General features: G+C 35.8%; 1 protein-coding gene across 2 annotated transcripts in view; it reads right to left on the bottom strand.

Moving 5' to 3' along the window:
- SEC63 (SEC63 homolog, protein translocation regulator) overlaps window positions 1–19362 on the bottom strand; it is a 71307-nt gene that overhangs the window by 20690 nt on the left and 31255 nt on the right. For both annotated transcript variants that reach the window (XM_070043457.1, XM_030882902.3), the window contains exons 5-14: window positions 17403–17464; window positions 16754–16812; window positions 15229–15279; window positions 14091–14199; window positions 12371–12465; window positions 12139–12271; window positions 10695–10787; window positions 9874–10028; window positions 8382–8529; window positions 6964–7046 (exon numbers count right to left, since the gene is read on the bottom strand). In XM_070043457.1, coding sequence (XP_069899558.1) covers window positions 6964–7046; window positions 8382–8529; window positions 9874–10028; window positions 10695–10787; window positions 12139–12271; window positions 12371–12465; window positions 14091–14199; window positions 15229–15279; window positions 16754–16812; window positions 17403–17464 — 988 coding nt within the window. The remainder of the gene's footprint in view (window positions 1–6963; window positions 7047–8381; window positions 8530–9873; window positions 10029–10694; window positions 10788–12138; window positions 12272–12370; window positions 12466–14090; window positions 14200–15228; window positions 15280–16753; window positions 16813–17402; window positions 17465–19362) is intronic.

The raw sequence follows: 19362 nt of genomic DNA on the forward strand, positions 1-19362 counted from the left end.
TTCTCAGGCTGGGAATTTCAAAGCCTGTAGGCAGTGTAAGTCTAGATTCTAAACCCAATCCTGGCCACTGGCTTAGAGCTTCCTCTTCTCCCAGGAGGCACCTCTCATCCAGAGTCCATGATACAAATGCTTCCTTACCACTTGCTACCATAAAATCAGTATCTTTGATTTGATATGTCCTACTACAAAATATGCTTTTCCTACCAGAGGTTCTAGACATGGGTTTTAAAGGTAGCATAGGTGGGCTCCCTGGTGGCACAGTGGTTGAGAGTCCGCCTGCCAATGCAGGGGACACAGGTTCGTGACCCGGTCCAGGAGGATCCCACATGCCGTGGAGCGGCTAGGCCCGTGAGCCATGGCCACTGGGCCTGTGCATCCAGAGCCTGTACTCCGCAGTGGGAGAGGCCACAGCAGTGAGAGGCCCGCGTACCGCAAAAAAACACACACAAAACAAAACAAAAACAAAACAAAACAAAAAAGAAGGTAGCATAGGTTTCCTACAGATGCCAATAGATCTCAGAGTAGAATAGGCTAAAATCTACCACTGGCTGAATAAAACTGAGCTGAAATACTACAGTCTATTAAAAATGAGTTAACGACTGTAGTTGAAACTTGGGAGTTATACTTGGCTTGGGAGGTAATATAAATATGTAACAGAAACTGAGAAAAACAAGATGCAGGAAACATATACACTATGACTGGATTTAATGAAAAAGAATGAGAAAACTACCAGTATACATATACATGCATGTACATATATGCACTGAAAAGGTCCAGATAGTAAACATGAGCATGGAGAAAGATACAAAAAGATTTACACAAGACTGAATTCTGGTCATCTGGGTATGACAAGGAGGTTTCCTGAGGCAGCAGGAGTGAGATAAGGGATCCATGATAAAAATATCATTTAACTCTGTGGGTATTCATGCTTTAGGCTAGCTAAAGGTATGAGCTTCAAAACTGATGATCTCAGAGTGGTAGAATTTTAGGTGATTTTAATTTCTTCCTATACTTTTCTGCATTGCCTAAATTTTTTTCCCCACACAGCATGAATTTTTCACATAATTAGGGGGAAAAAAAGCTAATTTTACTATACTTTTTAAAATAAAAATAAAAGGGAGTACATTCTCAAGAACTGACTAAAAAGAAGCAGGTAGAGGGCAGACAGCAGAAGCAAGAAGAACTACAATGCTGCAGCCTGTGGAAGGAAAACCACATTCACAGTAAGACAGACAAAATGAAAAGGCAGAGGCCTTTGTACCACATGAAGGAAGAAGATTAAACCCCAGAAAAACAACTAAATAAAGTGGAGATAAGGCAACCTTCCAGAAAAAGAATTCAGAATAATGATAGTGAAGATGATCCAAGACCTCGGACAAAGAATGGAGGCAAAGATTGAGCAGATGCAAGAAATGTTTAACAAAGACCTAGAAGAACTAAAGAACAAACACCTAGAAGAATTAAAGAACAAACAGAGATGAACAATACAATAACTAAAATGAAGAATACACTTGAAGGAATCAATAGCAGAATAACTGAGGCAGAAGAACACATAAGTGACCTGGAAGACAGAATGGTGGAATTCACTGCAACAGAACAGAATAGAGAAAAAAGAATGAAAAGAAATGAAGACAGCCTAAGAGACCTGTGGGACAACATTAAATGGGACAACATTCCCATTACAGGGGTCCCAGAAGGAGGAGAGAGAAAGGACTCGAGAAAATATTTGAACAGATTATAGTTGAAAACTTCCCTAACGTGGGAAAGGAAATAGCCACCCAAGTCCAGGAAGTGCAGAGAGTCCCAGGCAGGATAAACCCAAGGAGAAACACGCCAAGACACAAAGTAATCAAATTGACAAAAATGAAAGACAAAGAAAAATTACTGAAAGCAACAAGGGAAAAATGACAACATACAAGGGAACTCCCATAAGGTTAACAGCTGATTTCCCAGCAGAAACTCTACAAGCCAGAAGGGAGTGCCATGATATATTTAAAGTGATAAACGGGAAGAACTTAAAACCAAGATGACTCTACCCAGCAAGGATCTCATTCAGATTCCACAGAGAAATCAAAAGCTTTACAGATAAGCAAAAGCTAAGAGAATTCAGCACCACCAAACCATCTCTACAACAAATGCTAAAGGAACTTCCCTACGTGGGAAACACAAGAGAAGAAACAAACCCAAAACATTTAAGAAAATGGTCAGAGGAACATACATATCGATAGTTACCTTAAACGTGAATGGACTAAATGCTCCAACCAAAAGACATAGGCTCGCTGAATGGATACAAAAACAGGACTCATATATGTGTGGTCTACAAGAGACCCACTTCAGACCTAGGGACGCATACAGACTGAAAGTGAGGGGATGGAAAAAGATATGCAAACAGAAATCAAAAGAAAACTGGAGGGCTTCCCTGGTGGCGCAGTGGTTGAGAGTCCGCCTGCTGATGCAGGGGATGCAGGTTCGTGCCCCGGTCCGGGAGGATCCCACATGCCGCGGAGCGGCCGGTCCCGTGAGCCATGGCCGCTGGGCCTGCGCGTCCGGAGCCTGTGCTCCGGCAGCGGGAGAGGCCACAGCAGTGAGAGGCCCGCGTACGGAAAAAAAAAAAAGAAAGCTGGAGTAGCAATACTCATATCAGATAAAATAGACTTTAAAATAAACAATGTTACAAGAGACAAGGAAGGACACTACATAATGATCAAGGGATCAATCCAAGAAGAAGATATAACAATTATAATTATATATGCATCCAACACAGGAGCACCTCAATACATAAGGCAACTGCTAACAGCTATAAAAGAGGAAATCGACAGTAACAGTGGGGGACTTTAACACCTCACTTACACCAATGGACAGATCATCCAAACAGAAAATTAATAAGGAAACACAAGCTTTAAATGACACAATAGACCAGATAGATTTAATTGATATTTATAGGACATTCCATCCAAAAACAGCAGATTACACTTTCTTCTCAAGTGCACACGGAACATTCTCCAGGATAGATCACATCCTGGGTCATAAATCAAGCCTCAGGAAATTTAAGAAAATTGAAATCATATCAAGCATCTTTTCTGACCACAATGCTTTGAGATTAGAAATCCATAACGGAAAAAAACGGAAAAAACACAAACACGTAGAGGTTAAACAATACATTACTAAATAACCAAGAGATCACCGAAGAAATCAAAGAGGAAATCAAAAAATACCTAGAGACAAATGAAAATGAAAACATGATGATCCAAAACCTATGGGACGCAGCAAAAGCAGTTCTAAGAGAGAAGTTTATAGCTATACAAGCCTACCTCAAGAAACAAGAAAAATCTCAAATAAACAATCTAACCTTACACCTAAAGGAACTAGAGAAAGAAGAACAAAGAAAACCCAAAGTTAGTAGAAGGAAAGAAATCATAAAGATCGGAGCAGAAATAACTGAAATAGAAACAAAGAAAACAAAGATCAATAAAACTAAAAGCTGGTTCTTTAAGAAGATAAACAAAATTGATAAACCATTAGCCAGACTCATCAAGAAAAAGAGGGAGAGGACTCAAATCAGTAAAATTACAAATGAAAAAGGAGAAGTTACAACGGACACCGCATAAATACAAAGCATCCTAAGAAACTACTACAAGCAACTCTATGCCAATAAAATGGACAACCTGGAAGAAATGGACAAATTCTTAGAAAGGTATAACCTTGCAAGACTGAACCAGGAAGAAACAGAAAATATGAACATACCAATCATAAGTAATGAAATGGAAACTGTGATTAAAATCTTCCAACAAACAAAAGTCCAGGACCAGATGGCTTCACAGGTGAATTCTATTAAACATTTAGTTAGAGAACAGCTAAACACCCATCCTTCTCAAACTCTTCCAAAAAATTGCAGAGGAAGGAACATTCCCAAACTCATTCTATGAGGCCACCATCACCCTGATACCAAAACCAGACAAAGATACTACAAAAAAAGAAAATTACAGACCAGTGTAAGTGATGAATATAGATGTAAAAATCCTCAACAAAATACTGGCAAACAGAATCCAACAACACATTAAAAGGATCATATACCATGATCAAGCGGGATTTATCCCAGGGATGCAAGGATTCTTCAATATATGCAAATCAATCAATGTGATACATCATATTAACAAACTGAAGAATAAAAACCATATGATCATCTCAATAGATGCAGAAAAAGCTTTTGACAAAATTCAACATCCATTTATGATAAAAACTCTCCAGAAAGTGGGCATAGAGGGAACCTACCTCAACATAATAAAGGCCATATACGACAAACCCACAGCAAACATCATTCTCAATGGTGAAAAACTGAAAGCATTTCCTCTAAGATCATGAACGAGACAAGGATGTCCACTCTCACCACTATTATTCAAAATAGTTTTGGAAGTCCTAGCCACGGCAATCAGAGAAGAAAAAGGAATAAAAGGAATACAAATGGGAAAAGAAGAAGTAAAACCGTCACTATTTGCAGATGACATGATACTATACATAGAGAATCCTAAAGATGCCACCAGAAAACTGCTAGAGCTAATCAATGAATTTGGTAAAGCTGCAGGATACAAAACTAATGTACAGAAATCTCTTGCATTCCTATACACTAATAACAAAAGATCAGAAAGAGAAATTAAGGAAACAATCCCATTCACCACTGCAACAAAAAGAATAAAATACCTAGGAATAAACCTACCTAGGGAGACAAAAGACCTGTACCTGTACTCAGAAAACTATAAGACACTGATGAAAGAAATCAAAGATGACACAATCAGATGGAGAGAGATACCATGTTCTTGGATTGGAAGAATCAATATTGTGAAAATGACTATACTCCCCAAAGCAATCTACAGATTCAATGTAATCCCTATTAAATTAACAGTGACATTTTTTACAGAACTAGAACAAAAAGTCTTAAAATTTGTATGGAGACACAAAAGACCCCAAATAGCCAGAGCAGTCTTGAGGGAAAAAAACGGAGCTGGAGGATTCAGACTCCCTGACTTCAGAGTGTACTACAAAGCTACAGTAATCAAGACAATATGGTACTGGCACAAAAACAGAAATATGTATCAATGGAACAGGATAGAAAGCCCAGAGATAAACCCACGCACCTATAGTCAACTGATCTATGACAAACGAGGCAAGGATATACAATGGAGAAAAGACAGTCTCTTCAATAAGTGGTGCTGGGAAAACTGGACAGCTACACATAAAAGAATGAAATTAGAACACTCCCTAACACCATACACAAAAATAAACTCAAAATCGATTCGAGACCTAAATGTAAGACCGGACACTATAAAACTCTTAGAGGAAAACATAGGAAGAACACTCTGACATAAATCACAGCAAGATCTTTTCTGATTCACCTCCTAGAGTAATGGAAATAAAAACAAAAATAAACAAATGGGACCTAATGAAACTTAGAAGCTTTTGCAAAGCAAACGACAAACAAGACAAAAAGACAACCCTCAGAATGGGAGAAAATATTTGCAAATGAATCAACGGACAAAGGATTAATCTCCAAAATATATAAACAGCTCATGCAGCTCAATATTAAAAAACAAACAACCCAATCAAAAAATGTGCAGGGGCTTCCCTGGTAGCACAGTGGTTGAGAGTCCGCCTGCTGATGCAGGGAACACGGGTTCGTGCCCCGGTCCGGGAAGATCCCACATGCCGCGGAGCGGCTAGGCCCGTGAGCCATGGTCGCTAAGCCTGCGCATCCGGAGCCTGTGCTCCGCAACAGGAGAGGCCACAACAGTGAGAGGCCCGCGTACCGCCAAAAAAAAGGGCAGAAGACCTAAACAGACATTTCTCCAAAGAAAACATATAGATGGCCAAGAAGCACATTAAAACATGCTCAACATCATTAGAGAAATGCAAATCAAAACTACAGTGAGGTATTACCTCACACCAGTAAGAATGGGCATTATCAGAAAATCTACAAACAACAAATGCTGGAGAGGGTGTTGAGAAAAGGGAACCCTCTTGTACTCTTGGTGGGAGTGTAAATTGATACAGCCACTATGGAGAACAGTATGGAGGTTCCTTAAAAAACTAAAAATAGAATCACCATATGACCCAGCAATCCCACCACTGGGCATATACCCAGAGAAAACCATAATTCAAAAAGACACATCCACCCCAATGTTCATTGCAGCACTATTTACAATAGCCACATGGAAGCAACCTAAATGCCCATCGACAGATGAATGGATAAAGAAGATGTGGTACATATATACAATGGAATATTACTCAGCCATAAAAAGGAACGAAATTGGGTCATTTTTGATACGTGGATGGATCTAGAGAGTGTCATACAGAGTGAAGTAAGTCAGAAAGAGAAAAACAAATATCGTATATTAACGCATATATGTGGAAACTAGAATAATGGTACAGATGAACTGGTTTGCAGGACAGAAATAGAGACACAGATGTAGAGAACAAACGTATGGACACCAAGTGCGGGAAAGTGGCGGAGGGGGCGTGCTGGTGGTGGTGGGATGAACTGGGAGATCGGGATTCACATATATACACTAATATGTATAAAACAGATAACTAATAAGAACCTGCTGTATAAAAAAATAAAATTCAAAAAAAAGGAGGTAATAAAATTCTCAACAATAATCAATAATTAATCTCTGTATAACACTTTACAATTTAAGAATGATACCCACACGACCTTGTAATTATAATGTTTTATAGGGAATTAACAAATCATCAGAGGAAGAATTAATGTATTTTTCAACTGTGTGTGTGTGAAAAACTAATGTGAAAACTATAAAAATTAATTTAAAATTTCAAAACAGCTAACAGAACCTGCAAAATTACATTTGCAAATCTACAACAGTTTTGACTTTGAGAATGTATAACTTAGAGTGAGAGAATATAAAAGCCTTAACACATAACTCTTAAAGCATAAAACTACAGACTACTTACTGCCATTGTTTGCCTTGTCAATTTAACCAACACTGTAACTAAGGATCCTACTGTGATGTTGTTGCTATCTTCATCATCCAATACTATAAGATAAAAGAAAAACAAATAAATAAAAATCAAGTTCTATGTCAAGGCAAACAGCAAAACAACTTATTCAAATCAATCTGGTATTTCAGTATTTCAAACATACAGAGTTTTAAACCTACTAAATAAAAAATAATTTATTGACTATGTACTCTGTAAAAAGCTCTCTAGTAAATGCCTTCAACAATGTACCCATTTAATCCTTAAATCAGCTCTATGAAGCATTATTATTATTTCTTTAAAGAAGATACTGAGGTTCAGAAATAAAGTAAAATGCCCAAGGTCACAAAATGGCTATATCGACACTGCCAAGTTTCAAACCCAAGCCTTTTAAAACAGAGTGTGTTAGGACTACAACAGCTTTCTCTCACAGTGATATAAAAATAGGATTCTGTCACTCTATTAAATTGTGCAAACTTTATACTCACAAGATCTTACCTATATGAACAAATGCGTGCCTGTAAGAATAAAATAATTAAAACTAGTATTCTGAGCAACAGTAAAGATATTTTAAGGCAAGAACTTGAAAATATTGTTTATATTAAAAAACACTTTAAAAACATTTTTTGCAATTGTTTAATTTTTTAAAACCACATTTGCCACACACAACCCCAAAAGTCTAACAATAAAATAAACTTAACTACAAGCCCTTTAAAAACAGAAACCATTCCTAACACATCCTTGTATTCTTGGTCCCACAAGAATGTTTTCACAATGGCAACTTAGCAAATGTCAAAGCTCAGAACAATGTCACAATGAAGGAATGGAGCAGAAAAATCTCTAATTCTGTCACCATACTAAGATACTATATTTGGCTCTAAAATGGGAACTCACAGGACAATTATGTAGGTAGAAAAATAATCTCTATTTTTTTTCACTCCAAGCAGACAAAGACAGAAGTAAGTCAAGAAAAACACATGAAATGTGGCACAGAGCATGGTGATTCTCAAGATTTAATTAATATAAACAAATTAGGTTTTTTAAAAATTAATTTTAGGACTAAGCAGGTATCTTATACTAACAATAGATATATTTCAAATATCCTTCATTACATCTAGAAATCTCTTTCATTCTTTGAAAAGTTAAGATCTTCTTGAAAGCTGAACTACAGAACAGAAGCATCCTCAAACCTAAGCCCATTAGGAGGATAATAAAAGTAGGGTTCTCAAAACTAATAAGTATACAACATCTTCCATCACAGCAAATCTGACAGGTAAACTACAGTTCTGCAAAGTCTAATTAAAAGTTATTAAATGAAGTGTTTTGAGGGCCTTGAGCCAAATAAACAAAAGCCAATCTATCAAAAGGGAAGCAATGGGAAACCTCCCACTTACCCTGTGATTTTATGTCCATGGTCACATATGGGAAACTCCCAAGGACAGCCATAACCTCTTCATACTTTTCATCTTCAAGGAAGTGCAATAGATTGTGACGATCTGATTCTTTTAAACTCACCAAATCCTGGATAGTCTTAATTTTGTACTAAATTTAAAAAGAGAGAGAAAGAAAATAAATCCCGAAGTCATATAACTTTACATAAAAGGAAAATTATTAGCATGTTTACCAAAACAAAATCCAAAAACTTTTAGAAAAATGTTAAGATTATATACATTTCAAAGCAGAAAATACAACTTCACTGTATTTCATGGCCTTTTTCTCCAAGGAAATTTAAGAATTTTTCTTTTTTTTTTAAGAATTTTTTTTATTACAAAGTTAATACACAGCTACTTTTTTTAATTAGAAAAAAATAAAGTTAGAGGAAAAAAATAATAACATTCATATAAACTCTTGACCCAAGCAAGAATGACTGTCATTTGATTTGTTCAGTTTGCAGACCTTTATTTTTAATTTTAATGATAAAAACCTTTAAGAGTATGAATTTATGTCCAAGTAATAGCTGCATGCACCCTTAAGTTTTACTATGCAGTACTCTCATTTTTGTTATTTTCTAAATACAGCTATCCGTTATTGCAGTAAAACCCAGCCTGGCTAAATGGATACTCAGGAGAGGGTTTTTTAATTTCTGAGTATTCGGTGCTAGTTATTAATTTTTACTTTCACCGATAGGGATTAGCTCATGAGGCATGTGAAATACCTGCTTCTGAATTCTGAAGTTTACAATTATGACTTAAAATGTGATCAAATTTATAAGAGTAACACATTTCCTCGAAAGGAGAGAACTCTGATGCAAATTTCTAATATGTATTTATTAGTTCTGCCTTAACACTATCAAATCCAATGTCTATCTTCTGCCTACTTTGTCTAATATCAATACATACAAAGTAATGTTTAAAATCTACCAAACTTACAATTTCATTCCACTTTTTCTTGTATTTCCTCAAGTTTTCATTTATATTACATTTCTGAAATATCTTAAGATTCATTATCATAATCTATATACAGATTGTATTTTCTAAATAAGAATTATCTGTATTTGATCTACTTATTTTTTGAATGCTTGATTTTTTTTGTTCAGACTCAACCAATAAACTATTGCCCAACCTTTAAGCCACGAATGAAATAAATGGAAAGTATACAGTGCATTTTTACTTAGTACGCTTATTTTTGGCAACATAAAGAAAAAAGAAAGTGTTGACTGCTAAAATGCACTGACCCCCAAAGTAAACCACTACAGTAGTAAAATATTATAAAACAGCTACCTAATCAAGAAAGTATTAACAGAATCACTTGAGGGATGTTTTAGAATGTTTAAAACATTATAAATCTAAGAAGTTCACAGTAACCATTTCTAGAAAAATTATCATTCATGTTACCTTTAAGTGACAGGACAAACTGCTTAAAACTAATTTTAAAGTAGCAAATTACCTTTTTATGATTAGAAACCCTTCTAAGATTGTCTTCTTCAATGTGAGGGAGCTGCAGAAGGGGAGACTTAAACTGCTGAAGGCCTTGCACAGCCATCTGGGAAAGCTTCATGCAGTTTTCCAGGGATGCCAAAGTTGGAGCACGAAACTCCCTTTCTTAGAAAGAATAGAAGAAAAGCAAAAACAGGTCTGGACTTTTTATATGTTCAGGAGTACACAATTCATCACAAAAACAAATTCATGTGAACATCCTTAACACCTCAAATTTTACGATCACAGTGTTGAATTTCCTTTAAAAGTTACTGGGTAAGACACAGAAAATACACAAACTTGGTCAAATGCACATACTGATGTCATGCCAAAAACTGACATCATCCATAACAACAAAACACAACCAGTATCTCTTTTTTAAGGGTCTCTCTTTCCATTACTGACCATAAATAAACTCCCTCGTTCTTTTTTCCATTATGTAAAAAACACTACACGTCAGATGAATCATCATCACATCACTTAAAGAATTACTTCAAACTCATTGTTAACCTAATTCTAAAACTACTCAGAGGAAGGAAAAGGGTATTTTAAATCTCTGCAAACAATAAATAACAATAAAACAATGGAAAATTAAATTCAAAGAACATAAGTCACCATACTTTACATAATAAAAAATACAGGAAAGAAATAAGGAAAACCATGAACAAAACTGGGAAAACTGATTCACCTTACAGACAGAATTATACTAAGCACCCAAAAATCTTCAAACTATGAGTGTAATCTGTATGTGCTTGCAAGAAAAAGTACAACATAATTATGCTTCCTCCTCACCTTCACGGCTCCGGGCCATTATTATTAGTTGGCAGATTACATTAACCATTTCTTGAAGTAGGGCAGGGCATTTTTTCAGCATAAATTGCTGATCTGCAAAACAATAAAACACCTGAAACAAATCATTCTTCTTTTATGATTAAAACACCTTTATCACCTGTAGTCCAAGACGAATGCTAAATTTAAGCTGTCACACACATTTTTCACATGACCTCAGAATATTACAATAGTTTCTCCTCGGCAGCACTATGTCAAAAATCAATCAGAAAACCCTACCTCAAATTAGATGTTTCAAAGGCAAACTTTTAATATTATGGTCTTGGGCTTTATAAATTACTCCCTACCTTTTTTTTTGGAAATAGCCTTAATCTTAAATTTAATCATAATCTTACTGATTTAAGAACTTCAAAATTCTTCTTCCTGTGTACCTAAATTCCTATAATTATGGATAAGTCCAAAGACTAAGACTGAGAATAAATGTCAACCAAATGGAGAGAGGAGGATAGGAGGAGGAGGAGGGAGACAGACACTTTCATTTATACTGCATATAATAGTTAACCATTAAGATCATCCATTGGGGTTGGTACTCAACCTAAAAAAAAATCTGTTCCCTGATTCTAAGATAATTGGTAAAAATGGAGATGGTTTCATATCTGTACAGAACATTAGGAACAGAATTACTAGTTAACTTGCAACTTCAGTAAACAATGCCTAAATAGCGCTCCTTGATTCCATCATAAGCAGCCTATCCTATCATTAATCACTGAGCATCAACTGACCTTGTTTTCAAAGGCATTTGATTGCATTATTGGCTTAAAGTGGTGGGGGGAGGGTTGGTTCATTCAGAAAGAAAATTCCCTAAGGATAATAACTTTCTTTTAGAACTTCCAATTGAAATAATGCAAGTGAAAAGAGATGACACTCAAATTCATGACATCCCTGGAAACACCACTGTCCCAATCCACTGCTTTTCTTTTAAGTAGAATAGATGGCTTCAAGTACTTCTGAAGCTTTAAATAAAGATTAAACAGACACTTCATTGGTAACTACTGCTGGAGTATGATGGTGGTACTGGTGGCAGTGACTGAGACATCTGTTGTGAAAATCCATTTTTTCCTTGCCCCAAAAGGCTTACAAAATCCTTTTTTAAAAGCCATCAGGAATTATTGTATAATCTGCAACTGACTTAACATTTTTCATAGAGAGTATTCTCTCACCTTGAAATACAACATTTTAACATTTGCCAAAACATCTGACTTACTAATACCTTCAAAGAATTTGTGAATTATGTACATAGCATATAGATTTGTTTTTAAAAGGTCCTTGAGTAATTATCTGATTGAGCAAAAAAGAACAGTGACAAAAAAACACTGCACCACGAGGTCTAATTAAATCCACCTCTTCTGTACCACTAAAACCCTACAGATATTAGAATCACAAATACCTTCTTCAAGGGTCTCAGGAATTTTCATTCTAGCAAGATGAGACAGTAAAAGAACTCTGGCCTTCAGGCTATATGGGCAGGTAAGTGGCGGCTCATTCTTCTTTAAATTAATGCTGCCAATTTCTCTGATTAGCTAGAGTAAATAAAATAATTATTTAAAAATGTATACTTAAAAAAGCATTAACCTTATATACTTAAATGTTTATCAAGGAATTTGGGAGACAGGCCTAACCTGAGGTATTAGAATATTATCTGTTGGTCTGCTCGTGGCATCCTTGTTATACTGAGGATCAAATTCAGAGGCTCCAGCCAAGACCATGATAAGACCTAAGAAAACAAAAGAAATATGAAGAAAAATAAATTTGGTCACCCATTAATCCACCTCCCATGATACTTGATTAATCCTAGAGTGAGGCAGTTTTCCAATCACACACAATGCTAAAATCATCTGAACTCCACTATCAATAAGCATTAATCTCTCTCATAACAAAAGCAACATCTCACTTTTTAAAATGTGTGCAATATTACCTATCACAAGTAAATAGAAATACACATCAAATTAAGGGCCCAGAAGCAACTAGGTGCATTAAAATCACTACAAATAGCATCTGTTTCTAGACCTAAGCATGTGTTCCACAGAAATTTATAGTAGGAAGTATTCTATGTGATGTTACTAACTGCTTTGTAAAAAAAAAAAGGGGGGGGGGCGGGGACTCCATGGCTAAATAAAGCTGAGAAATAAGAGTTAAAAAGAGTTTCAGGGGCTTCCCTGGTGGCGCAGTGGTTGAGAGTCTGCCTGCTGATGCAGGGGACATGGGTTCGTGCCCCGGTCCGGGAAGATCCCACATGCCGCGGAGCGGCTGGGCCCGCAAGCCATGGCCGCTGAGCCTGCGTGTCCGGAGCCTGTGCTCCGCAACGGGAGAGGCCACAACAGTGAGAGGCCCACGTACCGCAAAAAAAAAAAAAAAAAAAAAAAAGAGTTTCAGGTTTCTTCACTTCATGACTCCTCAGAGCCTTGAGGAAACTACAATATATTGTAATTTGCAGAAATTTTTATTATGGAACTCTGGAGGGTTTTGTAGGAATAGTGTTCCTTGAAATACACATGATGTGAGGTCACATATATTAGCGTTACCCTCGTTGGCCTATACAAGTTCTTCAATGACTGGCACTATAGTCATCAATCTTACCTTACAGCAGAAAATACATGCAACATCCTCACAAAAAGCAGGACGGTAAAGAGGTTAAGTGCGTAGCTGAATGACCTAGAACAATATTCTTCACCTCTCTGTGGGCCTTGGTTTCTTCATATGTGCCTGACACACAGTCAGCATAGTAATGTGTGTGAGCTAGTACTATTACTACCCTCAAATGTCTGAATGAAAACAACAGCTATATAAATGGTGCCAATGCTAAAACCAAGGATATATAAGCAAACCCACCAGCTAAACAAAGCTTTATTTATGTACTGGTTTAGGGCTTGGGAACCACATTACCTGAGTTCCATCCTAGCTCTGTCACTTACTGTGTATCCTTGGGCTCAGTTTCTTCATCTATAAAATGTGCTTAAAAACAGCACTTATTTATGGGGGCATACAAAGATTAAATGAGTTAATACATGCATAGTGGCTAGCAATGCCTGGCAATGACAAATACTCAAGAAATCCTAGCTGGTATTATTACAAAATTAGCCCACAAGAAGTTTTACCATAAAATTTCTGGAGGGAAAAAAATATGTATTGATATATACATATAGCTGAGTAAAATGGGAATAACAGAACTACAGATTAAGACATATGATAAAGGGTGTTAGCATTTTCCTCCAGCTTTAGCTATAATGAACTGAATATCCCTAAAACTATTAAATGGAATTTCTCCAGTTGAATATATATCAACTCTACATAAACGACTCAGAAAATAATCTAATATCACAGTTACTTAAATTTACTTACGTTTCATATCCATATTTCGGGTTTTATAAACAAAGTATGTATAAATCTGTGTTGTGCGTATTAGAATCTGGTCTCCACTATAGCGTATTGAGCGATACCACCAAGAGCCCTAAAACACAAAATTAAACCAGAAATAAAGCATAAAAACCATGATAAATGTTAATTTTGATGCAGAATGGTCAAATTTTCTAAATGTTCATAAACCAATAAAAAGACCTGCTCTTTAGAACAAATGCCTTTGTTACATATTTCAAATGATTTATTTGGTAAATATTTATGCTGTCTGAGGCCTAAACACCAACCTACCTCGTTACATATATATGATTAAAACATTTAAGTTTCAGCTAGAAATTGTTTAAAGACAAAATAGGAATGAAACAACCCACTGCTATAAGCAACAAGCTGGTTCCTCACACATAGCATGTCTTCAATAAACATTTGACAAATAAGCGAAGAGGCAATTTTATAGTTGATATACTACTTTCATTCACATTATTCCACACAAGTGGATTCTCACACAACAATCCTATGAAGAAGGCAAGACAGGTTAATTGTTAGCCTCACTATGGGACCCATAGGAACTGTAAGATCAGTAAGAATACCACCAGTCATAAGAGTAATAAACAATAAAATCATAAACTTTATGGTACCTCAATATTGAGGTACTATGCAACTGTTTTTAAAAATGAGGTCGTTCTACATGTTGTACCCCTAAATGAAGCAAAAAAAGTCACAGAACAATACATATAGTAAGATCACATTTAAAAAAAAATGTGCACATGTATATATACATAATGCATAGAAAAATATCTGAAAAGGAAGCAAACTTAGCACTGATTATCTCTGACAGAGAAATGGAGTTGGGGGAGGTGGTAACGGAAGATTTTCATTTTAAATTCTAAATACATCTGTACTATCTCATCTGTGTGTAATTTTTGCATCAGGAGGAGATTCACTTTAACATACTAAAGAGATGTCACCTTTAGAAGACCTTTAAAGTATAACTGAATATAAGATTCTTAAAATTCAAGGATTAATGGATTATATTCTAATACAAATTACAATCTTATAAGGAGACTCCAAAGCATGCACCGATTCCCTTCCCTAAAAAATGTTAATAAAAAGAGCTGGAACTTACCACAACAACTGGAAGGATAACCATGAATGCCAATCCATATACAAGTAAGACCTTGAATTGAAAAGGAAAGAAAAAGTTATGGCCTTCACCAGGTAAATGATAACATCCATGAACACTTATTTTGAGGCTTACATGGGGGAGGCACTATTAAAAGCACTCCTCATGCAGTACTTCATTTAATCCTTATTTTCAAACTCTAAGAGGAAGGTACCATTATTATTTTCCTTTTGCAGATAGGGAACCTTCAGCATATATAGTCATCCCTTGGTATCCATGGGGAACTGGTTTTAAGGCCCCAAGGATACCAAAATTCAGGGATGCTCAAGTCCTTTATATAAAATGGTGATAAAAGAGTAGGGCCTCTTTACCCACGGATGCAAAACATGCCGAAAGGGAGGGCCAACTTCAGCTGACCCTTGAACAATGTGGGGCTTGGCTCCCCGACCTCCTTGCAGTGGAAAATCCAACTCTAACTTCAGAGTTGGCCCCCCATTACCTGTGGCTCTGCATCCGCAGATTCAACCAACCATGGACTGTGCAGTACTGTAGTCCGTATTTATCAAAAAAATCCACGTATTAAGTGGACCCACACAGTTCAAGCCCCGGTTGTCCAAGGGTCAACTGTATTATATATCCACACCTTGGCAAGTAGTTAGTGCCTTCCAAATAAATGGTAGAAGCTGGTTTCTTTGCCTAAATATCAAACAGAACACATAATGTTCTGTTTGCAAGTAATTTCTATCTATTGGTCTTAGATTTCTGTCCTACTGCTTGATCCCAAATCTGGTAGCTAACTATCTTTTCTCTTCTCTAGTATTCCCTGAATAACCCCAAGCATAATAAACATGCTTATATACAGCAACTATATACCCTGGAAAATAACATGTAAATAAACAGCCATAAAATAACACTAAATAGCCATTTTCAAAACAAAACATGGATTTTTTTATTGCTTCAAAGATAGCTCCTAGATAAGTATTTTCAAGAAAGGAGAAGTAGGGAATTCCTGAACAATAGGTTAGGATAATTCCTGATGTTTTAGGAGTTGCAGCCTCTATATTACAGACTGAAGTCTGATATCCCACTGTCTCCTGAAGTGCCACATATAATATATATCATTATGTTAGCACACATTAAAATTAATTTAGCCTGGGTAAATGTGGAATAAAAGATAACTTAAATTTTGAGCGCTACGTAAGATAAATGTAGATACCATAAAAAAACAGTGGTTCCCTAAACCAAGAGTAGGACCCAATCTGAAACCACCTCCACAAGAAATCGCCACAACTGTAAGGAATTCCTTAAACAGTGCGGGGGGGCGGGGGGACGGACCCTATACTAGAACACACTGCCCCAAACCAACAACCTAATAATAGGAACCGATTCTTTTCTCCATTATGCAAAAACAGTTTTCACAATACACAGTTAAATTGAAAACAGCACACCAGTATTTTCTTTGTAAAGCTCTCTATATATTACCAACATATATCGAACACATTATAGTGTCTTATTTAAATGTACTCACCAAAATTGAATTTTTCTGGTCAACTATCCAAGCTGGCAGGGCAATTCCAAAGCTTGTGGCTAAAATAGGAAGAATATTTTTGAAGAGTCTCCATTTCCAGTTTTATTTCTTTATATCCCCAAATTCTGTCTCCCCCAGCCCCTCCAAAAAAGCTTTAAGATTATCTTATTATGTGTTTCCATTACACAAAAGTTGATGGACATGGTTTATATTTGAAACTTTAAATTTTTCCAGAAGAAAAAAAAATTCTAAGTATGTGAATTCCTTCTTCCCAGAACACTTAAATTATTTTATATGTCCTGAGTTTATGTAAACACTATGAATATATGAGAAAATGTTTAGTCAGTAAAGAAAAACAGATTTTATTCATCCAATTTTTATCAACTACTAACTGGAAATGAAGAATAATGACAGTGACTACTTTCCTCATCAAATCAATCAAAGTTCTATCTTTCAAACCAATCTCTAGAAAGAAGAATAAAGTAAAAATTAAAGGGAACTCAATTTACATATTTGTTTAACTCCTTGTGGTTGTAATTTTCCTATTCACAAACTAAGAAAATCAAAACATTCTTTTCAATCTAGTTTAACATTTTTATAATATACACATATCATAACCCCAGTATTTTTTAATCATCATTTACCACACCTTGAGGCCCATCTGGATTTCCAAACTCTTCCCAATTTTTCCGGGACTCTTCATCAGTTAAACTAGCATAAAAGGAACAAAGGTGCAAAATTAGAAAGCCACATCTGAAAAATAAGTACTCATATACACAAACTCCATTAACTAACCAACTCACTTCCTAAAGATAATTTCAGAGAATCAAGAAAAGAACTCTCTGAAATCAGAAAAAAAGGGGGAGAGGAAAATAAGAAATTCAGCATTAACAGAAAATGCTAACTATTGAGCCCAGATACAAATTCCTAGTTGGCCCATGGGTTCTCAGGTTTAGCCAGTTCAAGCCAGAAGATGCAACTTTAAAGGCTACTACATTTTCTAAGGAGGCAGGGAGGATTATACGTTACTTTTAAAAATCTTATACACTCAGATATTTCCCAAAATTTCTTCAATGTTCATGTTTTTACTATAATAATGATATATATCTATTTTTTAAATATAAACTTAATACATGATTAATAATAATCCCTCCAAAACTGGTACCACATTCTCAAAGAAAAAAATAATAACACCTATAAAATTCCACTGCTTTGGAAAAGGTCATTTGCATTGTGCTAAGATCACAATTTTCTCCTAAGCCAACTTCCAGCAAGACTAAGAAAATACCTGCTAAAGCAACAGCTTCTTAACCCAAGCAATATGAAAGTGACAGTGATTTTTTAAACACCTAACATGAATATAACCCCTGACCTGGGCAATGGCTCAAGGCACAGGGTGAGAGTAGTTTTATTCCAGGTCCCAGTATAGATGTTAAAAAAAAAAAAAAACATTAAAAGAAATTTTCAATTCCTTCAAAAACTTTACAATGCTGTTAAGGAGACAAGGCAGACACATACACACAAAATGACCAATAACATAATAAGGAAGGCATTCTTGCAGACCAATTGGCAAAAGATTATGTTTATGTCCAAATCTAATTTTAGCCATATTTCTATTTCCCAGAACATATGCACTTAAGATACAATGAATTTTCTATTCAACAAAGCTCCAATTGAGAGAGCGAATGCAGAAGAATCTTCATAAAATTGCAAAATTTTTCAATGATTTGAAAATATTTTTAAACTTACCAATTTGGTCATTTATGAAAACAAGAGCCTTGATGTCTTTAGTCCTTATTCAACTATAACTCCACTTACACTGTTTGACCTAAGGCCGCAGTAAAATACAGGAGCCAATGAAAGGCATTATTAGAGAGACTGCAAGTTAGTAAGGAGTGGTGCTAAGATTCCTTTCTGCTAAGGGAGGGATGTTTTTCAAAAACTTTTGCCTTTGTTTCCCTGTACAATTGTCCACCCCACCCAGAGCTTTAGCTATTGTTTCTTTCAATTTTCTGTCTCCTAATCAGTGTCTTTTCCCCAAAATAATTATCTCTGTCCCCTCCTGACTTTCTAATGATGGCAGCACCATAAACTGTTCTGTTCTCTATACAATGCCCTTACGTTTTGCAAAATAAAGCACAGCTCTCATCAGAGAAGCACTTGATTTTTCAACCTGCATACACACCTGATTAAAATTCCATTAACTCATTCATTAAACCATCTGTACAACTGTTGTGTAACCATCCTGTATACTCAAAGGAATTATCCATTTTTTAAAAAGTCAGTGTAAGAAAGCAACTGATTTTGGGCTACTTATTAGTGCTTCAGTATCCATTCCTAAGACTTAAGGTACTTAAAAGCTATGTGATTTCAGTATAATTTATATATAACAAGCTTAAACAACACCAATGGTGCTAACATAATTTTTTTTAATTCAATGAGTATAAAGCTTCCTAAACATGATTATACCCCTTGACTTTGGGGGTGGGAGGTTATATCATAGATCCTATTAGGAATCTAATGAAACCTATGCCCCTCCTGCCCTGGAAAAAAACGCACATTTACAAACACACATAAATTCTGTATACAGTTTCAGGGACCTCAGTTTA

This window comes from Globicephala melas, chromosome 14 (genome assembly GCF_963455315.2).
Source record: "Globicephala melas chromosome 14, mGloMel1.2, whole genome shotgun sequence".
Taxonomy (NCBI): domain Eukaryota; kingdom Metazoa; phylum Chordata; class Mammalia; order Artiodactyla; family Delphinidae; genus Globicephala; species Globicephala melas.